Source organism: Nyctereutes procyonoides, unplaced genomic scaffold, assembly GCF_905146905.1.
Source record: "Nyctereutes procyonoides isolate TBG_1078 unplaced genomic scaffold, NYPRO_anot_genome, whole genome shotgun sequence".
Classification (NCBI taxonomy): Eukaryota; Metazoa; Chordata; class Mammalia; order Carnivora; family Canidae; genus Nyctereutes; species Nyctereutes procyonoides.
Window position 1 is genome coordinate 18,601,491 of NW_026575082.1, and position 22,361 is coordinate 18,623,851.

At 36.6% G+C, this 22,361-nt stretch overlaps 1 protein-coding gene across 5 annotated transcripts in view; it reads right to left on the reverse strand.

Annotated features, from left to right (window-relative positions):
• The window catches only part of LOC129514524 (WD repeat-containing protein 7), a 353,352-nt gene that overhangs the window by 133,841 nt on the left and 197,150 nt on the right, over window positions 1-22,361 (reverse strand). For all 5 annotated transcript variants that reach the window (XM_055333148.1, XM_055333146.1, XM_055333147.1 and 2 more), the window contains one exon: window positions 11,509-11,730. In XM_055333148.1, coding sequence (XP_055189123.1) covers window positions 11,509-11,730 — 222 coding nt within the window. The remainder of the gene's footprint in view (window positions 1-11,508; window positions 11,731-22,361) is intronic.

Here is a 22,361-nt window from a genome sequence, read left to right on the forward strand (position 1 = left end):
TTACTCCAGTTTGTTTGTTTCTCTTGGTTTTAGGGTTTTATTAGTTCGACGTGTCTTTCAAAAAATCATTGTTTTCTACATTTTCTATTTTGTTCACTAGTAGATTAAAAACCTACTGATATTTGAGTATTTGTCTTGCTGATTAGTCATCTGGATACCCGTGAGTGAGAAGACCTACTTTTGGTTTTAAAAGTCACCACAGTGGCTCTGTCAGTTAAATGTCTGACTTTAGCTCAGGTCATGATCTCAGGGTCCTAGGATTGAGTCCTGCCCTGCCTGTGTCATGCTCAGCAGGGAGTCGGCTTGTCCCTCTGCCCCTCCCTTCACTCCTGTTCTCCCCCCCCCCCACTCAGATAAACAAATAAAATCTTTTTAAAAAAGTAAAGCATTACTACCATGTTTACTATGTTAAAAAGCTAGTACTATAAGGGAGATAAGGGTAGTTGCTGGAAGGCTTGGCGTAACGGTGAAAAATGAAGTTAGCCAACCAGGGTGACAGCAGTGAAGGTGGTAAGCTGAATGTTTGCTGTATTTTGAAGATAGAGCCACTAACACTTACTGATGGATTTGATGTTTCTCTGTTTGGTAGAGTCTAACCCTGCCTTTGACAGTTTCTCTTTGCAGGTACAAACTTCAACTTCTAAATCACTGTACTTTAAGTAGTGTTAAAAGCCCAGACAGGCACCAAGCCTCCTCTGTGGAGCCCTAGGGCTCTGCAGAACATAATTTGAAAACCCAAAGTATCAGGAAAAGAACTTTACATGTATCGATTTCATACAAGCATTCAGGTCTCCTCTAGTGGCCTGGGTGGCAGCAAGATGTTCACCAGCTCCTGCCATATGATCACAGAGGCCAAAGTGGAAAGCAGTAATATACATCTGTGCATCTGACCATTTACTAGAGTCCTAGAAATGGTGTCTTCTAAGGATATGGCAGGGAATCTACAAATAAGTTCATAAAATGTTCCTGTTCACTTCTTACTGAAAGGCTTTTGTTTAAGGGGAGATGGCAGAGGGGAGAGAGAGAATCTTAAGCAGGCTCTAACCCAGGCACAAGGCTCTATCTTGCGACCCTGAGATCATGACCTGAGGTGAAATCAAGAGTCTGACACTTAACTGACAAACCTATCTGCCCCTTATAGAAAGGCTTTATAAGAGAACTATCAAAACTTCTACAGCTTGTGTGTATGTGCATGCACTTTTTTTTTTTGAAGTAATCTCTATGTCCAGTGTGGGGCTCAAACTCATGAACCTGAGATTAAGAGTCACATGCTCTGTTGACTGAGCTAGCCAGGCACCCCAAGTTCTACAACTTTTGAAGAGATTAGACTAGATGTTCTCCATTGTCCCTTTCTGATTTAAAATTGTTTGAACCTACAGAATTAAATATATTAATTACAGTGACACTGGAACACACATAGTAAGACACACAGATGTGAAAAAACCATTCTGCAGAGCTATCAGAAAACTTCAGATTAGGATTATTTAAAAATTACAATGTCCCGTGCTAAACTAAAAAAAAAGACGGGGGCTTGCCACTGGCAATAATGCTAAGACTTGTCACTGAATCTACAATTCAGCCAGCGCAGTGATAAGAAATCAAGGAAATTAAAAATTGAAATAAAATTGAAAACTCAATTCAGGTAACTAGTATATACATTAGATAGTTGGCAGAGTCTTATGCCAATGTCACATCACATTCTAGACCAAAAAATTATTGTAATATCTTTGTACTATATTTCTATAAGGTTATAGATCTCAAACTACAGGGATCCCTGGGTGGCGCAGCGGTTTGGCGCCTGCCTTTCGCCCAGGGCGCGATTCTGGAGACCCGGGATCGAATCCCACGTCAGGCTCCCGGTGCATGGAGCCTGCTTCTCCCTCTGCCTGTGTCTCTGCCTCTCTCTCTCTCTGTGTGACTATCATAAATAAATAAAAAATTAAAAAAAAAAAGATCTCAAACTACAACAGATGTTACATTTATCTACTGAAATAAATTCAACACAACACATGTCCAAAAAGCTGGATATGGGTAGAGAATGAATTTTACAGAAACACCTGTGGCCTGTAAGTTGATACGAGGCACCCATAAGGAAGGATGGTAGAAAAATACTCTAAAGATGCTCAGCTTCAATGGTGTGGCTGTTGACTACTGGAGCCTACAGAAGTAGATAGAAAATTGGTACAAAGCAATCAAAATAAGATAGTCAAATTCACATGTCAGCAATAAAAACAAGCACTCTATATAAAAATAATGCAGTAATAATTTCATGGAACCCTATAATTTTGGTAGAAATAGGGGATCCCTGGGTGGCTCAGTGGTTTAGCGCCTGCCTTTGGCCCAGGGCATGATCCTGGAGTCCCAGGATCAAGTCCCGCGTCGGGCTCCCTGCATGGGGCCTGCTTCCCCCTCTTCCTGTGTCTCTGCCTCTCTCTCTCTCACTCTCTATCATGAAAAAATAAATAAAATCTTTTAAAAAATTAAAAAAAAAAGAAATAACCCTGTCCAACTTCCTTGTTCTATGGTAGAGGAATCTAAAATAGTCAATTAACAACAACAAAAACAACTGCAAATTATAGTTATTTTTGGACAAGGATAGGATTACATCACTGACCAGAGTCTATAATTCAAGTGTCAGATCTCAATTAAAAAATGATAAAGCTGTCATGCAACATAAATTATTTACAAGAAAAACAAAGGAGAAATGAAAATTTCCATTTGATCTTAGTTCACTGATGTGGTTAAAATAGGAAACAAAGTGATAAGCATATAGAAGCTTATCCCATTACACATAAATAATTACAAAAATACTCAGTGTTTTATTTAAACATGTATATAATAATATGACCCCAAAAAACGTATTTTTACAAAAATCCTCTAGGAACTAATAGGCTTTTACACAAACAGAATCAGCATGTGTTGTAGAAAAGGATTTCCTGGACCCTTTGTGGGAAAAAAAAAATGCATCTGGATTCAAATCCCTTACAAGACAGATAATTTAAAGGAAGTTGCTAATTTTTTTTTAACAGTTCATTCATATAGAAAATGTTGACAGTAATACCTTTACCAAAAGGTTATTAGGAAGATTTTTTTAAAGTAGTATAAACACTATAAATGTCCCAACAAAGAGCTGTTAAACAGAGTTATTTCCCTTCTTTATTCTTCGATAGGCATTTCTTTTAACATTAACATGTACTAATTTTTGGCTAAAGCTTAAATGCCAGGCACTTTAAGTGCTTTACATGCACTAATTTACCTGATCCTCACAATAAGTCTGTGAGGTAGGTTTAGTTTAGTTAAAGAAACTGAGCCATGAAGCAATTAAGGCAACACAGCTACTGAGTGGTGTTGAGATTGAACCCCAAGCAATCCAGAATAATAAAATTCTAATAAAAAAGCCAAACTACCTGAAGAATTAGCTTTGAGAGTGATATAAATGTCATTTATTCACTAGATTAGCTCCCATTATCTCTTCCATTTTAAATATAAAGAAAATTACAATATATATTGTGCATTAAGGTAGTTTAATGACCAGAACTACCAGAGAACACTCAATTTAAAATAACTAAAGGATTCCATATTCTCTGAGTGTCTCTACTCTGGCTACACATGAAAATTACATGTGAAATTTTAAAAATCAAATAGATACCCAAACCTCATCTCTGACTTTTTGAATAAGAACTTCAGGATAAGGCTCATTTTTAAAACACTGTACGTAAGATTTTAGTGCACAGGCAAAGCGATGACTTACTTTTCCTTTTTTTTTTAATTTTTTTATTATTTATGATAGTCACACAGAGACGAGAGAGAGAGAGAGAGGCAGAGACACAGGCAGAGGGAGAAGCAGGCTCCATGCACCTGGAGCCCGACGTGGGACTCGATCCCGGGACTCCAGGCTCGCGCCATGGGCCAAAGGCAGGCGCCAAACCGCTGCGCCACCCAGGGATCCCATGACTTACTTTTCCTAACACAGAAGGTGTATGAGCAATGCAAGACAAGTGGCATCTGATGATTTCAAAGGTAAAATTCCAAATGAGAAGTGGTGGTGAGGAACATGAGACACTAAGTTCATGCAATGAGAAGAATGAATGAATCAGGTGGATAGTGCAGTAAGAACACAGAAGGCAGGATTACTCCCCAGTGCTAGGAAGCCCAGTTTAGCAACAGAATGGAAAGCAAACACAAAGACAGTCTCTGTGGTGCAGCAGCAGTTTAGGAACACAATCTGATGACTTGTTGGTGAACAGTGAAAATATCCATTTTGTCACTGTTTATCCTTGTAAATGGCAAGATGCGTTCTTCATCTTTGTCGCTACTTTTATTCATTATGTGGAAATACCACTAGTTTTGTTCTTAATTGCATTCAGTGATTTTGTCCTAATCTTGACAAAACATCTGAGATTTGGCCTAACTTTCTTACCTTAAAATTTAGGAAATAAGTTCATTATAAAATCAACCTCAACCAATATTAATATAGTCATTAAATAAAACATGCATGGTTAGAAAACATATGAAATACTGGAGACACATTTTCATGATGTAGATTATAACAAAGCAAAATCAAACATAGTAATAGTACTAGAGTATAAAACTCTAAATATAAGTTTCATAGAATTAAAATATTCCTATGGTAGTGTCTGAGGCTTCCTTCCATTTGGTGGTATTATAAACTAATCAAGATGAATATAATTCTGTTGTTTAAAAGATTCATTTTCTCTAATTGAAATATTTCACACTATAGATGTAAGCCATTGCATTAAGTATAGAGATGAAAATTTTGTGCGTTTTTATCTCCAGGATACCAGCACATCCCCAATGAATGAGTCAACAGATGTCCCTATTTACAGGTGACCTGGTACTTGCTGACTTCCCTCTCTTTTTAGCAGCACCGCTTCTGAGTCTTACTTGCTTATAACATAAGACAACTATGCGAAATGATGATAATGCCTTGATTTAAAGTTGCAAAATATGTGTTTAACTCCAGGTTCAGCAGGATTTTTTTTTTTAAGATTTTATTTATTTATTTATTCATGGGGCGGGGTGGGCAGAGACATAGGCAGAGGGAGAAGCAGGCTCCATGCAGGGAGCCTGATATGGGACTCAATCCAGGAACTCCAGGATCATGCGCTGAGCCAAAAGCATACGGTTAACCACTGCGCCACCCAGGATTCCCTCAGCAGTAGGATCTTAACATATTTAACCTATGCCCTCATTTAGTGTCTACATGAAGACAGTTTAATCCAATCTCACAAAGCTTTGGTAAGTACTGGGCAAAGGTTCAGGTTCCTCCTCTGCTAAATGTTAACAGTAACAGTATCCATTTGATAGGATTAGAAGATTAAATAAGATACTATGTATAAAGTGCATAACAAAATGCCTGGCACAGAGTAAATGTTCAATAATCAGCTATTATTAATGGGCCTCCTATTGTGCTAGGTGTTTAACAGCTGTCTTGCAGGGTTATAAGAGATACATTAAGAGTTAAAGCAAAAAGCACGTTCAAAGGTAGTTCCTCTTTCCATTTCTAATGATAGAAGAGAGAACTGGGATGCACATAAGTCAGTAACATGCTGAGTGGAAGCCTGGAGAGGCTGTTCATCTCCTCCCCTCCACAACTGAAGTACTCACTCTGTCTCCAAGTTCTTGGCAGTGTCAGTAGCTGGTAAGCTTCAGCTGAGTTCCCCCTGTAGGATTTGTGCTAAGATGAAGACAGCTGCCTCATCCAAGGTCACACTCCCTTCCCAGGACACCCCAGATCCACAGACTGAATAGAGGGATATGAAGGCCAAGCCCTTTGCTCCAATTCAAGGACAACTTTGAAGGGCCATCTCAGTTCCAGAGTTCCCTGGGATGAGCTGAAACTTTCTAAGTAACTGAAATACTATTCAGTGTTTTCCTCTACGCAATCCTTCTTCCATTTCCTAAAAGTACTGATCCCAAGAGTATTCCTGCACAAAAATCTGTCTCAGAATCCACTGCCTGGGGAAATGACTTATGCTACTTGTCCAAAGTCAAAAAGGTAATGATTCAAAATGGGATTTACTACACATGTGCCAGCATAATTCCACAATTATAAAATAAAGAAGAAGAGGCCAAATGAAAGAATGAACCAGGGGTACTGGGTGGTGCAGTCAAGCATCCAACTCTTGGTTTCCGCTCAGGTCATGATCTCAGGATCATGAAATTGAGCCTCAAGTCGGGTTCTGCACTCAGCACAGAGTCTGCTTAAGATTCTCTCTTCCTCTCCCCCTCTTGCTCTCTTTCCTCTAAAATAAGTAATTTCTTTTTTAAAGAAAGAACTAAAAGACCTATAGGCAACATTTTAAGTGCTACCCTAAAATATCCCAACAGTGACTCATTTTTTGATCAAAATAAAAATGAAGAGTGATCTCTACTGAAGTTGAGTTGAAATAAGTGTGTCTATCCCTACAAGAAGGGGAAAATGAGAAGGTCATGAAGGTAAATTTCCTGAGATCCTCTCTATTTCACTTCAGAAGCAGAGACTAACTGGACCAAAAGGGGCTTTGAAGACAGAACAGTTCTGTCCTTTATTTTATACAAGAGGAAACTGCAACTCCCACCAAGGAAAGAGTGGCCTAGTTTAGGCTTTTCTTTTTCTTTTTTTAAGATTGTATTTATTTATTCATGAGAGACAGTGAGAGAGAGAGAGGCAGAGACACAGGCAGAGGGAGAAGCAGGCTCCATGCAGGGAGCCTGACGTGGGACTCAATCCTGGGTTTCCAGGATTACATCCCAGGCTGAAGGCAGCGCTAAAACGCTGAGCTGCCCTCTAATCTAGGGCTGAAATTCCAGAGTCCTTCAGCATAGGCTTCAATATGTGATTTTGATATTTTATACAAAGTGTAACTTTGCAGTGTGAAACTTCTGCAAAAGATTTATATATATTCAGGGCAGCCTGGGTGGCTCATCGGTATAGCGCCGCCTTCAGTCCAGGGCCTGATCCTGGAGACCTGGGATCAAGTCCCATGTTGGGGCTCCCTGCATGAAGCCTGCTTCTCCCTCTGCCTGTGCCTGTGTCTCTGCCTCTCTCTCTCTCTCTGTCTCTGTCTCTCATGAATAAATAAATAAAATCTTAAAAAAAAGACAAGATTTATATATATTCAAATGTAAGTATGAGATGCATTATAAAACTAAGTATGACTTTTGAATTAGGCATCAGTGTAGTATCATCTTCCCTCCTTTTAAGGTGGGTAATTGGGAATTGACTACATTAAAAGTATTCACAGAACGGTTTTACAAGGAAGGTTAGAATTCACTATCTATACACCTCTAGCTACATTAGCAATTAAAATTCATCAAATATTGTGTCTTAATGCCCTTATCTCAAAATGAGGATAATAATTATTATCTCATTCAATAGGATGCCATGAAGACTAAATATTTAATGGTTGCAATGCATTCTAAATGTCACATAAATAACATAGCAATACATATAGTGACTTCTATCAGGTGAACATTGTAACAAGTTAATATTATACATAACTGATCAAAAAGAGCCAAGAAGGCACAAGAATATTTAAGACATCGGACTGCTTCCAATCATGAGAGCAAGATTTAAACTGATAAATATTTTATAATTATTAAAATAAAATAAAGCAGTCAGGCTCACCCATCAGTGGGGAGTCTGCTTCTCCCCCACTGTTCATGTATTCTCTCTTTCAAAATAAATAAAATCTTTATAAATAAATAAATGAAAAAATTAAATTAAAATTAGGGCAACTATAATAAGTGAGGAAAAATATTAAGGACATTTTACACATTTTAAACTGGTTCTTTATAGGTATTCATTTGTTTTTAAATTAAAAAAAAATTTTTTTTCAAGCAGGCTCCACGACATGGGGCTCAAACTCATGATCCTGAGATCCAAACCTGAGGGGAGATCAAGAGTTAGACATTTAACTGACTGAGCCACCTTGGTGCCCCATATTGTTCACTTTTATTTTTCTAATCTTTTTTAAAGATTTATTTATTTGAGAAAGAGAGAGAGCACATGTGGGAGGTGGTGGGGAGAGGGAGAGAAAGAATCCTCAAGCCAACTCCCTACAAAGCACAGAGCCTGATGATCCCAGGACCCCAAGATCACAACCCACACCGAAATTAAGAATCAGACACCCAACCGACTAAGCCACCCAGGCGCCCCTCATTCATTTTTATATACTATTTCTCACTGGCTGGAAATCTCTCAGAATCTTTTATTTCAATAAAATAATTGTAAATAATATTTGCTAAAGAAGCATTACCATCTGCCCTTCCCACATCTAGTTCTTTGAATAAAGAGTTTTATTTTGAATAAAATACTCAAGGAACAAACGTGGCTTTAAAATACTTAAATATTTTCAATGTTTGGGTAAATTCTATTTATTTTGCTTGGGAAAGCTAAGATGTCATTATGCAAAAGTACCTCCTTGTAGAAAATCCCAGGGTTTCCCTTCTGTCAGAAAGAGCCTTTGGGATCTCCTTATATGTAGTTCAGCTCCTCGTCCCCTAACAAACCCAAAAAGTAGAACACTGACACCCTATCTTTTTTTTAAAATCAATTTCCAAGGCTTCTTTGAAAAATCTCTATTTCTATGTTGCCACACCTTTTTAAATTTCTGCTTTTCTACTAATCTGTTTCCTCTTTTTGTAGTTACAGTAGACACAATTTGCAAGTGAAATTATTACAGTTAAAAGAAAACTCTGGGATGCCTGGGTGGCTCAGCAGTTAAAGCATCTGCCTTCAGCTCAGGGCCTGATCCTGGAGGCCTGGGATTGAGTCCCACATCGGGCTCCCTGCAAGGGGCCTGCTTCTCTCTCTGCCTGTGTCTCTGCCTCTCTCTCTCTCTGTGTCTCTCATGAATAAATAAAATCTTTAAAAATAAATAAATAAGAAAATTCATGAATATCAGAATTTTGCATAAAGATGAATTGTAGTTAGAAAAGGATGGTAATAGTACTGGCCTAGATAACTAAGAGAAAGTGATGTAGACCAATCTGCCCAGCAACTAGCCAATGACTTAGGTGGAGTCTGTCAGCAATTTATTAATTTATGATGTTTCCATATTTATATATAAGTACCTCTATTGAGCTATGTGAAAATTCCTGAGAAACAGCATTTATGTCCATTTTCCTTTTCCATTTATGTCCAGGAAAATACAAAACACACAAAAAAACCTCTTAAGATATTATACCACAAAGGTTAGACTAATTTGTAGTCTTCAAAATAAGGAATGTAACCCCTGAAATGAGGGCATTGTAAGATTTTTCAAGAATACATGGTTTTAAAAGCACAAATAGTTTTAAGATCTGTTAGTTTGAAGGAACTGATTTTTGGATGCTAAGTATGCAAATAAATACCTTCCCTAAAACTGCGAGGGCAGAACTTTTCTAAGGAAAATAATCAAGGATGTAGGATTTGACTTTTTTGAGAGAGAGAGAAAGAGAGAGAGAAAGTGTGTGCACAGGTGCATGCAAGAGCAGGGAAGAGCAGAAAGAGAGGGAGAGAGAATCCCAAATAGGTTTCAAGCTCAGTGTGGAGCCAGATGTGGCACTTGATCTCATGCCCCTAAGATCATGGCCTAAGCCAAAATCAAGAGTCAGATGCTGACTGACTGAGCCACCCAGGCACTGGGATTTCTGACTTTTAAAGGAAAGTCTGTCACATTTTTTTTTTTAAACATGAATGATGATGGTTATCAAATAGGTATGGTAAATATTCTATTGAATATAAAAATAGTATTTTATTTTTAAATGTCAATATTCACACTACCCTCAAAATTACATCTTTTGCGAACGCTTAACTTTATTGTTGAAAAGTTTCAGCTGTCAACATAAAAACATACATGGAATCAGACATTTCTTGATCCTCATTAGAGAGATGGTGAGTGGGGGGAAAAAGTTTGAAAGCCACCAGACTAACTCAGGCCAAAGTTTCATTAACCTCTAATATTCTAGTGTCAAAACTCCAAGTAAGAAGCTATACACATAAATCCTATATACATAAATCCTGGAATGACATAGAGAGGTGAACCTTTTGTAGAGTGGGTGAGATTTGAGCAGAGTTTTATGAATTAAAAGCAGAGAACCTGCAGAACTTGAGAAAAGATAAAGATGCTAGAGCTGAGAGGGAGGGGCCCACAGCTGGCAGGACCACAGGAGAGAGGCAGAGCAGATGTGTGCAGGTGGAAAATGCAAAGGACCTGGGTTTTTAACTCCCAAGAAGCTTGAGTTAAATTGAGATTGTACCACCTTTTGGCTGAGCTACTTTGAAGAAGATTAAATGAGGGGATGGAAAACTCTTCTTGTATTTTGGAGTAACAGCATAGGTTGGTCATTAAGCCCTTCTCAACGAGGAACCATTGAACGGCAGCAGTGTGCATAACAGTCAAAGCACCAGCTCTGGGCCCAACAGATTGTGCTGAAACAAAAAGTGCCATTTCCTAGAAGTATGTTCTCAGCCTGGGTGACTATCTCTCTCTGTGCCCAGTTAGCCTTATGTGTCAAGTAGAGGTAATTGAGGTGCCCACTTTACAGGGATATTATGAAGATTAAGTGAGCTAATGTATGTAAAAGAGCTTAAAATCATGTTCAAAGCTTTATTGGTGGTGGTGGTGGTATTGTCATGATTACTCTCTGATTCTGAATGTCAAACGGATCAGGAGAATACCAACCACTAATAAGTCTTTGTTGTATTAAGAATCTTTAAAAAAAAAAAAACAAAAAACAAAACAGGAGGTGGGCAAGGACAGGCAGCTAAATCTATAGGAGGGTTTTAATAATAAAAGCTTAATATGGCTCCATGATTTTGCGGCATAAGTACAGGACAACAATCCAGGGAAGTTTTCTGCTGTTGTAACTAACAAAGTAACAAATATCTTTTTTCTTTCCTTAAAGGGCCCAAACCCCAAAGCACACTGCAATTTGTTCTATAAAGAATACCTGCAATATATTCAGTAGGACTATATTTGGTTCTTACAATGACACAATTTGTTAGAAATAATTCTGCAATATGGTAGGAATATTTTGACCTTACCTAAAGGAGTTCCAACACTGAAGTACCAAAAGACATTTTAAAATATCTTTAACCTGTTATTAAACACCCCAACCACAGAATACAAGGTAGCAGTACTATACAAGCTTTTTGAGCTCTAATTGTAACTAATGCATCCCTACTCCTGACTTTTCAAACCTCATTAAGGACATATGGCATAGTTTTATAGAAATTATTTTAGAAATGAGAAGTTTAGGTTAAAATCTTAACCAAAATATGCAAACACAAAGATCAGAAATGTGTTTTTTAAGAAAAGCATCTTCAAGACTATGTTTTAAATTTTAAAAGGAAGCTTGGATAACTACAACCAAAGGGTAATGTGCCAAACAGATTGTACTGCTTTCTGATTTTGTCGGCATCCTACTGAAGTTAAAACTCGGAATATGCATTCTGAGGTTTTGTTAACAAAACATATATATTGAAACTAATAGATCAGCATTAGGAATTTTATAACTTACAAGTATGTCTGGCCAGTGAGTAGTTGGATCCACCACTAGTCAAGCCAAATCCCTCAGGAATTTGACTAGAGCTTCGAGGTCTGGTCAACAATTTAGGAGGTTCAATTTCAGCACCAAATTCAGCTCCTATTACTCCTAGTAAAACAATAGCAGTAGCTTGCTTCCGTCTTTCTTCATAAGATGTGGAAATCTTCTTCATTTGTGGAATACTTGACAAGCAACCTGAAAACAAAATATAAGTTAAAAAATATCGATACACAAAAGACATGTAATAATAAAAAAATTCAAGATTACTCTTTCAGGAAATACCATTCGATAAAGGGTACCGAGATGACTTGTTATCCATCTGCAAAAGAATTAATTTGGGCTTCCACCTTTCACTACACAAAAAATCAACTAAAAATAGATGCACAGTACTAAATATAAGAGCCCAAAATAACTTGCAAAAGAAAACAGCTGTACCTTCATGATCTTCAATAATTTATTTTCAGTGCCTTGCTTTTAATTAAGCTTTTTTTTAAAAAAAAAAAAGATTTATTTATTCCTGAGAGACACAGAAAGAGGGGGAGGGAGAGAGGGAGGGAGGGAGGGAGGGAGGGAGGGAGGGAGGGAGGGAGGGAGGGAGGGAGAGGGAAAGAGGGAGAGAGGGGCAGAGACACAGGCAGAGGGAGAAGCAGGACCCATGCAGGGAGCCCGACGTGGGACTTGATCCCAGGATTCCAGGATCACACCCTGGGCCAAAGGCAGGTTTTAAACCGCTGAGTAACGCAGGGATTCCCGATCTCCAATAATTTCTCAGATATAATACAAAAAGCACAAGTAATTTTTAAAATTTCTTTAATTGGATTTCATCAATATGACAAATTTTTACACTTGAATGACAGAATCAAGAAAGTAAAAAGACAATACACAGACTGAGAGAAAGTACTGTCAATTAAGTATCTATAAGGGATTGTATCCAGAATATACAACAAACTCCTACAACTTTTAAAATGGGTAAACAATTTGAATAGATATTTGAAATACGATGATATATGAGTGGCCAATGTGCATATCAAAGATGCTTAACATCACTGGTCATTAGGAAAATGCAAATCAAAACCACGATGAGATACCATTTCACATCTACTAGAATGGCTGCAATAAAAAGGATTCTAAGAGGTGCTGTCAAGTATGAACAAAATGAATGGACTGCAGGTGAAAATGTAAAAAGGTACAACTACTTTAGAAAAGTTTGGCAGTTACTTATTCAGTTTGGCTTTCTATTTCTTCTTGAGTCATTTTTGATAGCTTGCACTTTTAAAGGAATTACTTATTTGATGTGAGATTATCTGTAGTATTCTCTATAATGAAAATATTTCAAATGTATCATTCCTATGGATCCCTTTAACTATTTATGCCTTCTCTAATACTTGTTATGCTTTCCTTGATCAGTTTTGCTAGAAATATATATTTTACTAGATTTTCAAAAAATACTTTGGTGGGGTGCCTGGTGGCTCAGCCTGTTGATCATCCAACTCTTAGATAATGCCTTCAGCTCAGATCATGATCTCAGGGTCATGAGATCAAGCCCCTGTGTTGGGCTCCTCGCTTAACAGGGAGTCTGCATGAGCGTCTCTCTCTCTCTCTCTCTCTCTCTCTCTCTCTCTGCCTATGCCCACCCACTCATATGCTCTTTCTTTCTCAAAAAATTTTATAAATATTCCAGTTTTGATCTTAATATTTCATTTCTTTTATTTCAGCAATTTCTGTTGTTATTTTTATTATTCCTCCTTCATGTTTTCTCTGTCGGTTCTTTTTTTTAAGATTTATTTGACACATACAGAGAAAGAGAGAGAGCACACACACAAGTGTGGGGTGGGAAGCAGAGGGAGAAGCAGACTCCCTGCTGAGCAGGGAGCCCAATGTAGGGCTTGATCCCAGGATTCTGGGATCATGACCTGAGCTGAAGGCAGAGGCTTAACCAACTGAGCCATTCAGGAATCCCTCTAGGTTCTTTTTAAAAATCTACTTTTAAGTAAATTCTACACCCAACATGGGGCTTGAATTTACAACCCCAAGATCAAGAGTCACAAGCTCCACCCACTTAGCCAGCCAAGCACCCGTTTTGTTTCCAGGTTCTTAGGATAAACACAATTCACTTATTTTCATAACCTATTATGGTTAATGTTGCCAATCACAGAATCAACATTCATTTTCCTCTCCTTTAATAATACAACTTCAATTTTTACTGAGTAGTGATATGTTTACATCTTCTCGGGGTCCTTTCAAGAAATGTCAAATCTACAGCCTAGATCCTGGCTTTAAGCTTTACTCATGATATATCTTAAGTCCTTTTTAGCTCACAGGAGCCAAAAGCCTGCTTCTGGAAAGCAGCTAAGGGTTTCAGCCCAGATCATTTCTATTTTATTACTTGTCCACAGAGATATCTATCTTTCTGGAGACTAGTTATGTCTTTTTGATTTTCTGTTTGTATATCTTATCCATCATCGCTATATATTTGGTACAGAAAAATTTTAAAAAGTGAACTTTTGGAGACACCTTCACTGGAGGTCAGCTTTCTACTCTTTTCAGCCATCCATCCAGCTTTTCTGACCCCTTTCAAGTAGTCTGTCTCTATATTAATAAAATCAATATAACAAAGGGCCCTCAGAGCTCAGAATGCCAAATAGGAAATTAACAGCAGGAACCTCTGAATGCTTTTAGATGTTATTTTATTTTGTCTCTTCATTTACTTTTTCAATATAAACTAACTGGAGGTAAGGCAAGGGAATGACAATATGAGAAGCTATAGGTGGACCAACCAAATCAAGAGAGACTTCTGCAGGGCAAGCTGAAGACTTTTAACTTTTGGTTAGTGAAAAGGTGTTAAATAATTTCATATAAGGTGGTGATATCAGATTTATTCATTGTTAGAAAGATCATGATAGTGGCAGGCGGGAGGCAGATTATGAGGTAAAATAAGACATGTCCAGTAGAACCAAAAGAAGACTCCTGCAACAATCAGGTTAAAAACAGTAAGTACCAGTCGTAGTAGGAATTCATTAATTCCATCAGTTACTCAGTCTCAATATAAGAACTGAAGATCTGGCGTATTTGTGGCATCATGCTTGCTGTGAAAAGAGATGTGAAAAGCAAGTTCACTGTCCTCTTTGAACTTAAAGGCTACTAAATAAGAATCAGAAATAGGTTACAGAATCAATGAGAACATTATGAACTGAGAGAATAGTATGTTTAAGAACCTAAAAAATAAAGTAATTTGTTGACTTCTATTTCAAGAAGCAGTAGTTGGGCTGCAAGCCTATGAGACAAGAGAAAGACAGAAAATGGGCAAGGGAGGCAGGCAAGGGCCAGACAGACCTCAGATGGCATCATAGATCATATTCACATTTTAATTCTTATTCTATAAACAACAGGAAGATACCCAAGGTAGAATTTAAGCCACAGAATGATGTAATTAGATCTAGGGGTTCAGAGGATATTGTGGAAATCAAAGTGAGAGATTAAGACTAGTTTAGTCTTGGGATGTCAAATAATGCTAAGTAAATAGGAGATGCAGAGAAGCGGGTATCTTTAAGATCCATGGTGAGTCCTGAGTAAGTTGGTGAAAACACTGCAGATTTTAGATGTCATACCTTAAGTTCTTTTAAAAATCTAAATTAAGACAATTATCAGAATTAATTAAGACAAAATTAGAACAAAAAGTAAAATATTTAGTAAGAATTTTGGCAAAAGTTAATTAAAACAAGAGTAAAAACAAAGCAAAAGAAATCCTTTCAAGGTAAGTAGGTATGGCCTTTCCAGAAGCTTAATAAAAAAACCACCTAGAGCACAAAGTTCTTTAATATAAACTTTAAATTGCATTTATTTAGCCGTGCTGAAAGGCAGAATGGGTGTGAGTGAGCAGACCTAGTTGAGCCTAAGAAAAGGAAGTGGCAGATATTACAAAGAATTTAATAGTTGGAAAGGAGTAATTGTATAAGAAAGTGGCATTAAAGTACTTATAAAAAAACTAAGAAAATTAAGATGGTAACATCAAAGAGTGGTTACTGTTTATCTGGAAAATAAGAAGAGTTTGGTTCATCTGAGTACAAAGAAAGATTTGTTGTTCCTGTTGTAGTTTCTTAGCTTCTGCATGTCACTTTTGCTTAAAAAAAAGTTCTGAAAATTTGCCATTAGTTTTCACGCACTGTATTAGAAAGACAAAAGCCAAAATGAGTCCAGAGAATACACTGGTCTTTAAAAATATTGTAATTCTTTCATGTAAAACTTTAGTTATTATTCATTACTCTAATTTGTTAAATTTTTTTGTAGTCTATTTCAAACCACTTGCATGCTACAAGGATATTCCTTCCAGCCTTATAAAATTACTTTATCACTTCCAAGGTCATGATCACTCTTATTTCATGAATTCACATTTCTTATAAAAAAGGTTCAATTAACATTTCAAAAATATTTAAGTAACATTCAGAAATATCTTCTAATCAGATACCACTGATTCTCTCTCTTGATGGTTTTCTTCTAGTTTTTTAAAGGTAAAGAAGCGTTAGTAAGAGTGTTAGTTCATATGGGCAATGACAGATTCCAAGTGTGCCACTGATCTGTCACAGTTCCAATAACGAAAGTAGGGGAGAAAGCTAAAAGCTTACCCATACTAAGAAGAAACAAAATCAATAACCACTGCCCCTGTGTTTAGGAGGGTGAAAACGAACCCAAATTCTAGAGAAAGGAATATCTAACAGATTGATAATTTGTATCTCAGTACATGCATTTAAAACCAACTTTGAGTACAAGCGCGCGCGCGCGCGCCACACACACACACACACACACACACGGGAGTGAGAGCTCGGCGCAACTGCATCTAGCTTCATGTAGTAGATATTTCACTCTTTCCATAGTAGTCTTGAAACAGGAAGCAAATCGAGTTCCCCTCCCCCCATGTCTCAGCAAGAGCATGCTCCATAACAATAGTTCAAAGGAAAGCTCTATTCTGCAGTTGCACTGATTGTTCTGTCAGCTGACCTCTGCAGAAGGGAATTGCTAACCGCTGCCTTGCTCCTTAGCTGACAAATGAATGATCGCAGCTCCATCTATTTTCACTATGGCTGCCTCTAGCCCAGGTGCTCAGACAGAGAGCCCGGTGTGACATCTTAGATCAAGATGAATTGGCACAAACTCCTGATCCAAGATTGTTTTATACCATTTAATTTAGTTTCTTCCCCTGCTTGGATGAGCACAGCTCTGGTTATGGATTTCTATTCTAATGTACTGAAGCAGGCCCTGAAAGAAGCCAATGAAGCAGCTGCTGGAGCAAGGGACTGCAGGGATACTGATCAATAGGCAAGGCATTGACCCCAGCCGTTCAGCCTGTGCAACGGCCCCTGCTTGAAGGGGGAGGGGGCCCCAGAAGCACACATGGGCTGCTTCCAGTAGGAAATTAAACAACAGGGGCATTTGGACAGCTCCGCCTCCACTCTGGTCTCCTACCTTCCCTATGTTCCTTTTGTTTAATTACCTCAATCTTGTCTTAACTCCCACTTCTCAGGAAGGAATTAAGACTTTAGGGAAGTTTAAACAATGTGCTTTAAAACAGCCATTTCTAAATTTTATCCTGAAGCTAATAGAAAGTACCATAACAGGTGCTCTCTGCTAAGTGGCCAAAATATGAAATCTTAATTAGCTGTCAAGCACATCACTTGGTGTAATTTAAAGTTTGGCATGCGCACAGGCTCAGAAGAACACTGTCCAACTGGCTATTAATACTATTGATGGTGAAATTCTCTGGTACGTAATTTTTATCAGTACTCAGATCTGAAAATATGATAGTTCTTTGTTAACAAGGAAAAAAGTAAGAGCAAGAAAAGGATCACCTAAAAAGAGACACTGACTGATTAGTGATTATATAAGGTACAGATGCCCATCCTACTACTATTCCAACAGCAACATATAGCAATTTCTGATTCTTTGATTTTTCAGATTTGGAAACATTTAAAATTATTGGCTTTGCCTGGGTTTGCTCTTAAATAATACAAGACACAGGCAATTAGCTACAATGTTTTCCTATAAAAAAACTGACACAACCAAATGGGAGATTTTGAGATATTAAAAATAAAATAATTCTGTAAAAGTACACCTTTCTACAGTTTCATTTGTCTCATGAAAATTTGGTATTTTTTCACAGAGACATGCCTCCATTTAATCATGCTAAAGGGTGACATGGAGATCCATTTTCTTGACAGGACGGTTGATCACCCTATCACAGTAAGAAAATTAATACCTTCGACTAGCCCTGTGTGGAAAACAGAAGCTGGATGCAGTGGTAAAGGACAAAAATGTTCTACATTTTAAGTTGCAAATAGGATACCTGTTCCGTGTAAAAATAGCAGCTTTCTTCATTATTGGGTTTCTTTAAACAAAATATGAGCCTTTGATTTTTATTAAAACAACCATTTAATTCATACAGTGTTCCTCAAAAGTACTTATGTCTTTAGATTTAGCATAATTGACTCTACATTTACACGAATACGAGTAAACACTTTACTTACAGCTTAACTGGAACACAGGTAAAATATTTGAGAAGTTTAAGCTATTTAAAGGGCTGTGAGATATTGATTGCCTCATTTAAAAAGCAGTCAGAGAGTGCAACCAAGAGGTCAAGATAAATTTAACAGTTTGAAGCACTTTACTAAATAACTCTAAAGATCATGTTAATTGGCTTTGTGCAGTTCCAGGGTAAAATTAATTTTATCCTAGCTTACAATAAAAGGATTAAAAGACATATTAAGTTCTTCAGTTTTAACTGGAATAGGAATCAATGGATTTGAATTAAGGCTAACGGCGGTTTTATGAGAGATGGACTACCAGCAGATACTTTATATCTGTGATTAGCCATATATTGATGGAGCTCTGTTATTGTATTAGGTATTAAGCCTTAGATAAGAAGATACTACCAATTTACTACTCTGAGAATATAGTGTAAGAACGGTGAGGTTTGACCTGGAAAAACCATTATCAAAAATTTAATTCTTTGTTTAGACAGAGTATCAGAATGCTTTCCATAGATGACTTACATATGTTTGATATTTAAAACTCTAATAAAAATTAATGAAATAATGTGTTTGAATTCAGGCATAATTCACTTCATGATCATGACTGTACTTAAAACTGTATCACAAACACATTACTAGGGTTTTTAAAATCAAAACATTACATTCAGGTTGGCTTAGCATACTAATTTTATGCCAGAAATTTCTGCTATATGATAGAGTCCAAGTGACATTCACAATGATATCAACGTTTTCTAAATTTGGTATAAATTTTAATATACTCCAAAACACCCCTTTGGAATTTCAGTAATATCTATTTATTCATGATAAATGAGAATAAAAATTTAAATACTTTTCTTTACTCTTTCAGTATTTAATCTATTTTAGAATTTTATGTATAGAAAAACTGCTGTTACTATGTACTGACTCAGTAAGCAAAAAATTGTATTCAATAAGGCATATATCTTATATATTAATAACTGTGACTTTGTAGGATTCTATATGAATGATCAGAGAAGAATATGTTGCAATATCTTACAGCAGAGAACTAAAGGGCAGCACGTAAAGACTATTTAAAATAGTAAGTTGGATTAAGCTAGATAATAGCCTCTATTATGATTCTTTATAACTTTGTTTTATTTGCCATAAAGCATATTTCCTATTAGGTTTTGATTAATTATTAAAAAATAAATTTAATAAAGTGAACTTTGTTAATATTGGCAATCTTGAGTACACAGAAATTTTTTTTTTAAGATTTTATTTATTTATTCATGAGAGACAGAGAGAGAGAGAGGCAGAGACACAGGCAGAGGGAAAAGCAAGCTCCGTGCAGGGAGCCCCACGTGGGACTCGATCCTGGGACTCCAGGATCACACCCTGGGCCAAAGGCGACGCTAAACCACTGAGCCACCCAGGGATCCCTGGAAACTTTCATAATTAGGACATGATTTACTATTTACAAAGTTTGCGTACAGCTAGAATAGTCAGCATATATATATTCAAAGCTCTTACAAAATGTTAGTCAATAAAACTATAAAAATTTTTAAGACTGGTGAAATATTCTTCCAAATTTTTATTTTTATCTATTTCTCTTTTCTTAGCCCTAAGGATACTTTATGTGGCATTATAAACTGATACTATGAAAAACATTAAGATGACTTTACAATAGTATGATGGTGAAATATATCCAATCAAAATATATTTTAATACATTTCTGAACATAAACAGAAGTATCTAAAATAAATTAGATCTTCAAAAGCAAACTGAGTTCAAATTGTTCTCTAGATGTACTTTAAACAAAATAACTTCAACTGTCTCCTGTTATTGAAATTGATAAATGTGGTTGCCTAATGGAATAGTATTTTTAAGATATGCCTTTTTAATAATCATTATATGGTGCTAACCAAATATGCTTTTACATACACAGACACACATTATGAATATATAATTATATGCATGCATATAAGTATAATAATCTTAGTGTACCAAGACATTAAAATTTAAATCTGAGTGAGCTACAACTGTATTTCTGAGATATTAAAATGTGTCATCCAAGTTTTAGAATCATAATGAGAAAAATGACCCTCAGTGGAGTTTCCACAGTGTAAACTGTTTCCACATATATTTGGCCTGAACTTTTTCTATACCTACTTGATATATTTTTTTAAGATTATTTATTTATTTATTCATAGAGACACAGAGAGAGAGAGAGAGAGGCAGAGACACAGGCAGAGGGACAAGTAGGCTCCATGCAGGGACCCTGATGTGGGACTCAATCCAGGGTCTCCAGGATCATGCCCTAGGCTGCAGGTGGCGCTAAACCGCTGCGCCACCGGGGCTGCCCCCTACTTGATATTCTTAAGTATAAGACTGATAAAGTACAATGCCATAAAGGTGTCAACTCTTAACCAAATAGGTAACAGTAATCTTCCAAGAAAGTATTAACAATAGGGTGGGAGGAGGAAGTCTTGAAGCAAAAATCTTTTCATATTAATATATTTTAGAAATAATTTTTAAAAGAATTTAAAATGCTACAGTATTCTAACCAAATTTCAGTTATTCATTATATCCCAATTCTTAGTCAAATACTTTAAAGAAGAATCTGTTAAATGGAAACATATAAAGACATTGGTACAATCTAATGGGTGAAAAAGGACTCAAAGACTTCAGTCTCTTGGTGGTGAATCTGGGTTTCATAAGCTCATAAGGAGAATCTATGGGTCAACACCATCATAAACGTAATTTAGTTCCTTTTTTTTCCAGCCAAGTGCTTTTATATGAATATTGCATAGTATTTTCATTTGTTGACACAACTTAGAGCACTGCAAATCCTGCAATTTTTATACATAATAAGGTATATAAATTCCGATGATATGGGGAAAAAAAACTGCAGATTGGTTATATGGCCAACATGTAAATTTCTGCTGCACCATTAAGTAAATAAAACGTGAAAGTTTTCTGAATCTTCCAATCTACCTCTTTGGGAAGAAAGATAAATTGATTAAAAATGACAATCATGAGGCACCTGAACATTTACTTCCAAACTTTCACATTATTACCAATGCACGTACATAGACTACTTTCAGGATTCACCTCTCTTACCAACATAGGTTTCCTCTGGTACTTTAAAAACATTTTAGTTTACTTTTTGACCCATCTGTCAGTGTTTTCCTTGTACCTACTGGGGTTAGGGATATGGAAGCTGCTCCCCCAAATCTATGAGGCTTTCCCTGTTTTTGCTGCGGCTACACTGTGTCCTGCCCCCCCTCCCTTGAAAGCTGAAGTAAACAAACAAGCTCTTCATTTGTATGTATGCACGATAGCCCCCTGCTGGAACACAACAGGTTCTACAAACGCATATCTCCTGCTGTTGCTGCTGATTAAGCCATTTTAAAATAATGTCTCTTGCAAATATATATGTGCATGTGCACTTGACAAAATATATCAAATCCATTATTCACAAAATCAGATAAACACTCCAAAATGATTTTCCTTTAAAAGGCAACTTAATCACGATATTGCTTGCAGGTTATGTTGATAATTTTGATAAGCAGAAACTTTAAACTTTGAAGGCAACTTGTATTTTCAAGTAATTCTTGTAACAGTTTCTTATTCTTCACACTGACAAGTTCTTTATCCTTTCCCCCATGATCTGCATTATTTTGGTTCCCCCCCCCATTCTCTACCTAAACATCTGCAAGTCAATTTGTTTTTACTTTTAGTGCAAATACTCTGAGAGAAAATTGCGATTCAAAAAATTCCAAAGATCTATCATATCCATGCACTCAGAAATCTTGTAGTTAATAATTACCAAAAATACTGTTCAAGTTCACTTTACCTTTCAAAGGTGAATCTGAGATAACACTTCAAGTCTTAAAAACTATGAATTGTAACATTAAGACCATTTTAGCTTTTTCATGAAGAAAGAAATATTTCAAAAACAGTGGTTAGTGGCATATAAAGTCATAGAAATTACGAAAATATGGCAAATAATTCTCATAAATTCTCATACAGGTAATGTGCAGAATAAAACACCTGCGGTGAGATTCACCTATAAAAATACTGGAGTAGATATGATGTTTTCTTTAAGGGATCAAATGGGACACATGAGACTTAACATTTGGGGCACTGTTAGGGTGGATCCATGACAATTTCACACCCGGGCATTACAGACAGTGAGAAATAGACTGTTACATCTGAGGTCACTGATATTCATAAAATGACAAACCATTTATTAGATTCTTAAACTTAAAAACTATTTTCACCTAAGTTATTATCTTTATCAACTTGGTAATACAAAACCAGATC